This window comes from Chinchilla lanigera, unplaced genomic scaffold (assembly GCF_000276665.1).
Source record: "Chinchilla lanigera isolate Chin_1 unplaced genomic scaffold, ChiLan1.0 scaffold00144, whole genome shotgun sequence".
In the NCBI taxonomy this organism is placed as follows: Eukaryota; Metazoa; Chordata; class Mammalia; order Rodentia; family Chinchillidae; genus Chinchilla; species Chinchilla lanigera.
Window position 1 is genome coordinate 329,279 of NW_004955545.1, and position 9,909 is coordinate 339,187.

Consider the following 9,909-nt stretch of genomic DNA (forward strand, 5'->3'; position numbering starts at 1 on the left):
GGGAAGGGAAGGGAAAGGAAAGAAGTTCTGACACTTCCAGAACATCTGTTGCTTCTATGGTCACCCTGCTACGCCAGGACCCCTGCAAAAACCCGGGATAAAACAGACCCAGTCTGGGAGAACAACCAGGATGATAGAGACTCATGGGGAGGGGGTTATGGACGCCCCTGGTTTCCAAAGGACACTGAGGAGACTCCCCCAGGGTCTCCCGTGAGGGAGAAGTTCACCCTGGCCTCCTGACTCCCAGCCTAGGGGAGAGACATCCCCCATTCATCTGAGCACATGGCGTGATCCTAGGGCCCTGTGGGGCTCCTCAGCACCGCCCCCCCACCAGGCTGGGGCTCGGACATGAGCTCAGCTGCAGCCTTCCTGTCCAGGAAGATGCAGCTGGAGAAGGAGCTAGCCTCGGAGCTGTGGCGGGTGCGCTGGGAGGACGTGCAGCCCAGCAGCATGGAGAGGCACCTCCGGAGCGCGGGCAGCCGGCTGACCCTGAGCGGGGTGAGCACATGCCTGTGGAAGAGCTGGGTGCCCAGGGCGGTGCCTGATGGGTAGGGGAGAGGGCAGGGTACTACGCCCAGCCCCGCCTACACTTGCTGCATGACAGTCCCTCTCTGAGAGTCTCAGATGACAACTCCAGCTGCAGAGCCCCCCTCACAGCGATTTCAGAGGTCACAGGAGTAGTATCTGCGAAAACACAAATACAGAGCGAGTGAGTGAGGAGAGGCTCACATGCTGTGGGCTGCAAAGGAGGGTGATACACAGCCAAGCCAGCGTGGTAAAGAACCAGAGCTCTTGGCTGGGTATGGTGGCACCTGCCTGTAATCCCAGCACTCCGGAAGGCTGAGGCAGGAGGATTGCAAGTGCAAGCACAGCCTGGGCAGCTGAATGACTTTAGTGAGACCCTGTTTCTAAATAAACAGTGAAAAGTGTGAGGACCCTGGGCTCAATCCCCATTTTTCCAAATAAATAAGTGAAAGGCCTCTGGCTTCAGTGGGATGCGGTGGGACCCGTGGGCTGACAATGCCTCCTGCTCTCCACCCTCCAGAGAGGCTCCAATTATGGCTCCCTGCTAACCACAGAGGGCCAGTTCCAGGTCTATGCCAAGACAGCGTACTACAAGGTGAGTTGGGGAAGGACTGGGGTGGTGGTGTGCTCTTGGGGGGACTTGGGGGGTCCAGACAACGTGGACTATCAGAGCAGTCAGTGCTCCCAGGGCGTTAGGTGGTGCTTGGCTCAGTGGCAGGCACTGTTTCTTTTTCTTTTTCTTTTTTTTTTTTCAGTTTTTATTTTTTATTAGCACACGTTTACAGTCCGCAGTGATGACATCCCCTGGGTGGTGTTGGTACCTGTACTCAGCACATCTCAATCCTTTTCCACGCCCTCCCCCCTCCCCTCCCCTCCCCCTTCTCTCCCCTCCCCCATTCCTTGTTCCCCTCCCTTTGAAAAAGATCTTGCTACCTCCCATTATCTATGTTCTATTTTGCTCTTCGTTTACATTTTGGGTGTTTCTTGCTCAGGGCAATCTCGTGGCTGTGAAACACGTGAACCGTAAACGCATTGAGCTGACACGGAAAGTCCTGTTTGAACTGAAGCATGTAATGTGGGGCACTGAGGTGGTGGTCTGGGGAGGGGTCCCATGGGGAGACCAGGGGTCTTCCTGGCAGAGCTGGTGATGGTGGGAACTCATGGTATCCTGGGAAAACCAGGGTCTGCAGGCTCAGGATGGGCTCTTGAGATGGAGGAATTGATCATGAGACAGGAGAACCTGGAGGAAGCTGCTTGAGGGTCCAAATGGGATGCTGGGGGGCACTAAAGAACACAGGTGGGAGTCACACTGTAAGTCCCAGTGATGTCAACCAATGGGGAATTAAGAAGGGGCGGGTCCTAAAGCCAGAGGGAATCCTGGGAAGGCATGAGTTCTGTCAGGTCTCTGATCCCCGCCCCCCACAGATGCGAGACGTCCAGAATGAACACCTGACCAGGTTTGTGGGTGCTTGTACCGACCCTCCCAACATCTGTATCCTCACCGAGTACTGTCCTCGAGGGAGCCTGCAGGTGAGAGGAACAGGCCTGGACTGCTCCTCTTCTAACCTTACTGACCCCTCTGTAAAGTGGGAGCAAGGGGTGATGATGGCACTGGAGTAAGCCCAAAGTGTTGCCCTGTTCTGCCAGTTTGTCTCTGGGGCCCCCCGACTTCCTCCCACCCCCAGGGGCCTGCGGGGTACAGTCTGACTCCCGGCCCCTGCAGGACATTCTGGAGAACGAGAGCATCACCCTGGACTGGATGTTCCGGTATTCGCTCACCAATGACATTGTCAAGGTGGGCCCAGAGGAGCCCGTGGGCTGTAGCGGGGAGGACTGGGCCTGCTTCTCCTGGACATGGCTGAGGTGCCACTCTGCCCCACCCCCTGAATTTCCCAGGGGATGCTGTTTCTACACAACGGGGTCATTTGCTCCCATGGGAACCTCAAGTCATCCAACTGCGTGGTGGATGGGCGCTTTGTGCTTAAGATCACTGACTACGGCTTGGAGAGCTTCAGGGACCCAGAGCCCGAGCAGGGACACACCCTCTATGCCAGTGAGCCCAACTCTCATCTCCTACCCCCTGCTGCCAGCACAGCCCGGGAGGGAGGCTGAGGCCTGGCCTCTGATGGGCTTGGCCTGCCTGTCCCCACACTAGGCCCAATTCTCACAGGTGAAAAGGGCGAGGGCCAGCCTACGGGATCTCACAACCTCTTCTTGCTCTAAGCTCTGGGTGATAGGTCCAGACCTGTCCTAGCCACATCTCCTAAAAAGCTTTCCCTAACCCTCCCCACCTGAATACCCCCCCATTATCACATCATCCTGATTTTTATTATCGCCACAGGGTATTATATTCATTTGCTAGTTTCTGTTTTCCCAGTAGGATGTAAAGTCCCTTGTCCCTTAGCTCTGGGGTTCCTTGCCCTGTGACTCCTGACTTCTGACCCCCAGAAAAGCTGTGGACAGCCCCTGAGATCCTCCGAATGGCTTCTCCCCCTGCCCGGGGCTCCCAGGCTGGCGACGTATACAGCTTTGGCATCATCCTTCAGGAGATAGCCCTGAGAAGTGGGGTCTTCCACGTGGAAGGTTTGGATCTCAGCCCTAAAGGTGAGAGAGGCACACTGTCCTCTAGCCCTACTGTGGGACCAACCCCGGCCCCAGGAAGGGGACCCCTAGAATCACCCCTACCCCTCCCTTCTAGATGGGACCCAGCTACCAGCTTGCTCCACTGCTGGGAGGACCGTCCTCCCCTGCTCCCCACCCACTACCCAGGTCCTAGACTTTCCAGTCCACCCCAGCTGGTATCCCTGTCTCCCTCCAGACCCCTGGCTAAGCTTACTCTTCAGCCCCGTCTCCCCACAACAGAGATCATTGAGCGAGTGACCCGGGGTGAGCAGCCCCCCTTCCGGCCCTCCCTGGCCCTGCAGAGCCACCTGGAGGAGCTGGGGCAGCTGATGCAGCGGTGCTGGGCAGAGGACCCTCAGGAGCGGCCACCCTTCCAGCAGATCCGCCTGACGCTGCGCAAGTTTAACAGGTCATTGGTGTTAGTCACAGACCCCCACCTTCTCCGTACTACAGCTGCCGGAAGTCTGCCCGTACAGCAGCAGACAGAGCCCACTCCAACCCACACAGCCGCTTCACAGCCCTCTGCAAATACTGCGTGACTTGGCTGTCCCCGCTGTCCCCTACAGTTCATCCCGCTCCCCCCAGCCACATCAGCACCCCACACCCTTCCTGCAGCACTGGCCCATAGACTGCAGAGTAATTGGCCTCACGCTCCTCGCCTCCACCTCCTTCCAGAGCCTCCCACAAGCTCCCACCCCATGTTGGCCTCCCTTTCCCAGTGTGCCCCCTGCCTGGGGCCCGGTTCTCCCACACAGCCTTCTGCTGCCTGTGTTCCTGCAATTTCATCCTCAGCTGATCCTTGTCCCTCCGCACTTCCTCCTAACTCGCTAGTGCCCAACGAACGCGAATAAGACATAGTAGCATCCAAAGCGCCATACTTGACCCCGGGTCTCAGACACAAATTGAGCTTTCTCCCTGCGCTTTCCCCCTATTCTGCTGTGCCAGGCGGGCACTCCATGGCAGAGGTGTGGGCCTTCTCACACCCACGCCCCACTCACAGGGAGCAGAGCAGTAACATCCTGGACAACCTGCTGTCACGCATGGAGCAGTACGCCAACAACCTGGAGGAGCTGGTGGAGGAGCGCACCCAGGCCTACCTGGAGGAGAAGCGCAAGGCCGAGGCCCTGCTCTACCAGATTCTGCCTCAGTGAGTGCCCAGCTCTGGGGCCCCCCACTACACACCACAGTCCCTGTTGTCCCCACCTCCCCTCCCCCTCTCATCTGCACCCGCCCTGGCCCCTCAGCTCGGTGGCGGAGCAGCTAAAGCGTGGGGAGACCGTCCAGGCAGAAGCCTTTGATAGCGTGACCATCTACTTCAGTGACATTGTGGGTTTCACTGCGCTGTCGGCAGAGAGCACGCCCATGCAGGTGAGTGGCGGCTCCGCCACAGTTGGCAGGCCGGGTGAGTTGACTTGTGTCATTTCTACATCTGTCCCTCAGGTCTCAGCCCCAGGTAGGGCCTAACTCCCCATCCCTCTTGGCTTCTCCTACCTTCCAGGTGGTGACCCTGCTCAATGACCTGTACACTTGCTTTGATGCTGTCATAGATAACTTTGATGTCTACAAGGTGAGGGCGCCAGTAGGGACAGGAAGGGACACACAGAGGCACAAATAGAGTCAGAAAAAGGTGAGGAGCAGGCAGAATGAGAGAGGAGACCAGAGTGTGTGGGCAGAGACAGTGACCCAGGGGACCCAGAAACAAGCAGAGAATTCGCGGGGATGGGGACGAGGCCAGACAGCAGCGGGTGCACGGGACCGCTGTACATGGTGCAGTGGTGCAGTGAGCAGGTAGCTGCGGGAAGAGTTCCAGCCCTCGGCTCTTGCTTCATCTTGCTCCCCCCGTATACACTCCAGGTAGAGACAATTGGCGATGCCTACATGGTGGTTTCGGGGCTCCCAGTCCGCAATGGGCGGCTCCATGCCCGGGAGGTGGCCCGCATGGCCCTGGCACTGCTGGAGGCCGTGCGCTCCTTCCGCATCCGACACCGGCCACAGGAGCAGCTGCGCCTGCGCATAGGCATCCACACAGGTGAGGCCTCCACAGATCTCAGAGACCTGTGGGAGGAGGAATTGTCTCTGGGCCCAGCGCCTCCTAAGACAGCTGGGACCTCCTGTCCCTCTCCGGCCCCTCCTGGGGGGCACTGAACACACATGCCGCCCTGCCTTGCTGAAGATGGGCTCTGCCCTGGCCTTGCCCTCTAGGACCTGTGTGTGCTGGCGTGGTAGGCCTGAAGATGCCCCGTTACTGCCTCTTTGGAGACACAGTCAACACGGCTTCGAGGATGGAGTCGAATGGGGAAGGTAGGGTGCCCTCCGAGGGGGCAGAGGAGGGCCGGGCAGCCAAGGGCAGGCCGTCCTGCGCAGACCTTGTGCTCACTCCGCCCCAGCCCCCTTCTCTAGTGCAAGTGCCCCTCCATTTATGGGGTTACCTTGCAAGTTGCAAACACATTCTTACACCTACCTGCACAACACCATGGCCGAGCCTGGCCTACTGTAAATGTGCTCAGAGCCCTACCACCAGTGGACGGTCAAAGCCATCCAACCCAGAGCCTATTTCATAAAAAAAGAAAAAAGACGTGTTGAACATTTCACGCTCAAGCACAGATGGGTGTTTTGTAGACATGATGGGAGGTGGAAATAAAACACAATGTTCAGGAAAATGTAGGCAAAACAGTACAATCCAGAGAACCAGTCGTGTACCCCCGCATGGTCACCGCTACTGCCCAGAATCACAGGAAAGTACATCACTAGCCCAGGAAAAGACCAAAATTCACCTGGCATGGTGGTGCGTGCCTATAACCCCAGCACTCTGGGAGACCAAAGCAGGAGAATCACAAGTTCAAGTCAGCTTGGGCAATTTAGCAATTTAGTGACACCCTGTCTCAAAATAAAAAAAAAAACAAAACACTTTTTAAAGGGCTGGGGTTGTAGCAAAGGCCCTAGTTTCAAGTCTCAGTACTGAAAAAAAAAAAAAAATCAATAGCTTGTTGAATTGCATCACCATCACACCTACACAAACAGGAGAATCACAAGTTCAAGTCAGCTTGGGCAATTTAGCAATTTAGTGACACCCTGTCTCAAAATAAAAAAAAAAAAAAAACACTTTTTAAAGGGCTGGGGTTGTAGCAAAGGCCCTAGTTTCAAGTCTCAGTACTGAAAAAAAAAAAAATCAATAGCTTGTTGAATTGCATCACCATCACACCTACACAAACAGAAAATCCTAAATTGGACGGTGGTAAGTCAGGGCCCTGCAGTTCACCCTGGGCACATCAGCCTGAATGGGAGAAACCACCCCACCCCTCCTTGCCAAAAGGTTTTACAGTGTTTGCAAACCCGTGTTGAGCAGTTCTCAGCAGGAGCCCACATCCAAGGCTCAACACTCCAACTCTGGTGTGGGAGGGGTGGCTTCAGAGCGGGCCACTCACTTGTGAATCTCAGTCCGGTGCTCATCTGCCGTACCTCACGGAGCCTTGGTTTCCTCATCGGTAAAGAGACTAAAATTCCTACCTCAGAAAGGTGACATGAGAACACTGTCTAAAACACCTGGATCGTGATTATCACTCACTTTCTGAGTCCTCTTTCCCCATAGTGACCCCTGTATCAGGATTGTAAAAAACCTAGTGTAGAGCTGGGCATGCTGGCACACGCCTGTAATCCCAGCTCTAGGGAGGGTGAGGCAGGAGGGTCACCACAAGTTTGAGGCCAGCTTAAACTCCATAGTGAGAACCTGCCTCAAGCAACCAAAAGGAAAACAACAACAACAAACCTAGCACAATCTTTGGCATACAGTAGGTACTTAATCAGTGTTTGTTTGGACCCCTCTGTTGGCCTTGCTTACTGTTTCTAGTGTGTCCTCCTGTATTTTGACCCAGTTCAACTCAATTTTTTCTTTTTGTTTTTTTAGACAGGGTCTTTCTATGTAGTTCAGCTTGGCCTTGAGACCACTATGTAGCCTAGACCGGCCTTGAATGCTTACCAGTCCTCCTGCCTCAGCCTCCTGAGTGCTGGGACAGGCATGTGCCATCACACCTGGCTTCGGTTCAGTAAATATTTATTGACCAATTACTAAGTGCCAGGCCCAGAGTTAGGGGAGGAGCCTGTGTGGACCCCATGCCAGGCTCACTGGGAGAGAAGGGCTGCTTTAGAGTCAGCACTCAGAGGGAGCTGGCTCAGCAGATATTCTCTGGGCCCTGCGTCTTGGCCTGGGGTAGGAGAGCCTCCTGCCGAGCTCCATTCCTCACATTCCTCTAGGAGCTCATTCCCAGAAATGGCTCAGCAACATAAGGCTGCTGTGGTGCAGACCTCAGAAGTAAGGTCACGAGTTCAGAGAGAAGCCGAAGAGGGCGTGGGGCTGGAGGGCCCCCTCCACCGCTGACCACCCACCCTCAAGTCAGCTCCCCAGCCATGAAATGAGACTATTAAGTCAAGTAAAAACAGTGATAGCAACAAGTTACAGAGTGCCACGTTCTGTTTAAACACTTTTTGAATGTTTGTTTTGCAGTGCTGGTGATCAAATCCAGATAAATTATTACTATTATTATTATTATTATTATTATTGCAGTACTGGGGAATCAAACCCAGGGCTTTATGCATACTGGGCACTCTATCACAGAGCTACTTCTCTAGCCCAAACGTTAAATTTAATTCTCACAATAGCACCAAAATAAGTGCCGTCACTATCACCGACCATTTCACAGATTAGGAAAATGAGGCACGGTTTTATATAACTCACCAAGCTCAGAGTGCACCAAGGCAGAGCAAGACCCATGCGGCAAGCCTCTACCCCTGGGCTGTCTGACCCTGCAGAGCTGTGCAGTTTTGGAAATGCTTTATAATATGTATTGTCCACTATGGTAGCCTCTAGAGACATGTGACAATTAATCAATTGTCACAATTGAGTGATTCAGTTCATCAATTGAAACATATCTAGTGAAACTCAGGCACTGAATTATTTTTCTTTTTCTCTGTTGTATTTTGGGTGTTTTTTTTTTTTTTTTTGCGGGGCGGGGACAACATAGTCCAGGATGGCCTTGAACTTGGTATGTAGCCAACATTGGTCTTGAACTCAAAGCAGTCCTCCTGCCTCAGCCTCTTGAATGCTGAGACGCAGGTGCACGGCACCACGCCTGGTTTAAGGCACTGAATTTTTAAGTGTATTTAATTTTAACTAGGCACAAGCACATGTGAGCAGTGGCTGCTGTGTTGGATAGCACAGTGCTCAAGTGCTAAAGGATCCAGTGTGGTCACACATTACATGGAGGAGGTGAAGGCAGAGGGCATCTATCTACCCAGAGTCCCTAGTCCCTTCTGCACTTTGCTGCTCCCACCCCAGGCATCCCTCTCCTTCCTTGTCCTCTGTCCTATCCAGCCTTGAAGATCCACTTGTCTTCTGAGACCAAGGCTGTCCTGGAGGACTTCGATGGTTTCGAGCTGGAGCTTCGAGGAGATGTAGAAATGAAGGTAGAACAGGAAGCTCTGGCCTCACCACCGGGACCCCAGGGTTACCCTTCTCAAGCAGCCGAGGGCACTCCCCTTCCTAGGCCTCTCCCTGGTTTGGGCAGGTGGGTGTGCCACTCACCGCCCCAGCCTCCTGCTCTTTCTCCTTCCAGGGCAAAGGCAAGGTCCGTACCTACTGGCTCCTGGGAGAGCGGGGGAGTAGCACCCGAGGCTGACCTGCCCTGCTGTCCCTCCACACCTCCCTGGTGGGCCAGGTCCCCCCCCCACAACCTTCCACAGCAGCTGAAGGGTTGAAGAAGTGGTTTGAGCAGCTCAGCTCTGCTGACCCCAGAGAAGGCACCAGATGTGACCCCTGAGAAGAGGACTGTTGTGGGGGAGACGTTGGAGCTCACAGGCCTGACTGAAGCACACAGTCACGCACGGACACCACGGCCATGTGCAGGAACACGTGCGCTCGCCTCACACTGCCTGGGGCCAGGCAGAGACACAGAGTCCTGACCCTCCTTCCTCAGCCTGGCTACACTGTGACTAATGGGAGGAGAAACTAGCACCTGAGCGGGAATGTGAAAAGAGACTAGGAGGGGAAGGAGGGGGTGGGAGAAACCGGATCTGGCACTGGCCCACAAAGGCCACAGATACCCTCTCCTCCAGCTCTACCCTGTCGCCCCCACTCGCCCTCCCCCCTGCAGTGAACACAGACTTGCGGGAGAAGCTGGGCCCACACGCCTCGCTGCCCTGCACGCAGAGACCATTAAAGTCTTTATTCCAGTGACAGCGTCTCTTCTTGAAGGAGAAGATTGCCAGCAAACACGGTCATGTGCTCCACCCTTTGCTTCAAAAAGACCATTTCTGAGCCGGGCGTGGTGGCTCACACCTGTAATCCTAGCGCTCGGGAGGCTGAGGCAGGAGGATCGTTGTGAGTTCAAGGCCAGCCTGGGCTGCAAAGTGAGCTCAAGGCCAGCCTGAACTGCACAGCGAGACCTTGGCTCAAAAAAAAAAAAGACCATTTCTGGGGGCTGGGGATTTAGCTCAGCGGCCCAGCGCCTGCCCAGCAAGCACAAGGTCATGAGTTCAATTCCCAGTACCAGAAAAAAAGAAAAAAGAAAAAAATAAAGACCACTTCTCAAGCTGGGAATGAGAGGTCTGGAAAGGGCTGCAGTCATCTTCCACTTTGAGGAGACCATAGCACAGCATAGTGGAGACTTCACAGAGAGCCCTAAGGAGCCCTTGTGGGTGTGGGATGTATCTGTCCAAATTGGTGTATTAGAAATTAGGACAAGAAAAAAAAATAGAACAAGACTGGGC

At 54.7% G+C, this 9,909-nt stretch overlaps 1 protein-coding gene across 2 annotated transcripts in view; it reads left to right on the plus strand.

Moving 5' to 3' along the window:
* Npr1 (natriuretic peptide receptor 1) overlaps window positions 1–9,376 on the plus strand; it is a 15,269-nt gene extending 5,893 nt beyond the window's left edge. For both annotated transcript variants that reach the window (XM_005411439.1, XM_013508350.1), the window contains 15 exons: window positions 378–498; window positions 1,046–1,120; window positions 1,518–1,595; window positions 1,951–2,055; window positions 2,249–2,320; window positions 2,422–2,578; window positions 2,974–3,129; window positions 3,388–3,556; window positions 4,148–4,294; window positions 4,392–4,515; window positions 4,646–4,714; window positions 5,002–5,176; window positions 5,350–5,448; window positions 8,516–8,607; window positions 8,757–9,376. In XM_005411439.1, the coding sequence (XP_005411496.1) occupies window positions 378–498; window positions 1,046–1,120; window positions 1,518–1,595; window positions 1,951–2,055; window positions 2,249–2,320; window positions 2,422–2,578; window positions 2,974–3,129; window positions 3,388–3,556; window positions 4,148–4,294; window positions 4,392–4,515; window positions 4,646–4,714; window positions 5,002–5,176; window positions 5,350–5,448; window positions 8,516–8,607; window positions 8,757–8,819 (1,702 nt within the window). In that variant the 3' untranslated portion in view covers window positions 8,820–9,376. The remainder of the gene's footprint in view (window positions 1–377; window positions 499–1,045; window positions 1,121–1,517; window positions 1,596–1,950; window positions 2,056–2,248; window positions 2,321–2,421; window positions 2,579–2,973; window positions 3,130–3,387; window positions 3,557–4,147; window positions 4,295–4,391; window positions 4,516–4,645; window positions 4,715–5,001; window positions 5,177–5,349; window positions 5,449–8,515; window positions 8,608–8,756) is intronic.
* The last annotated feature ends 533 nt before the right edge of the window (window positions 9,377–9,909 follow it).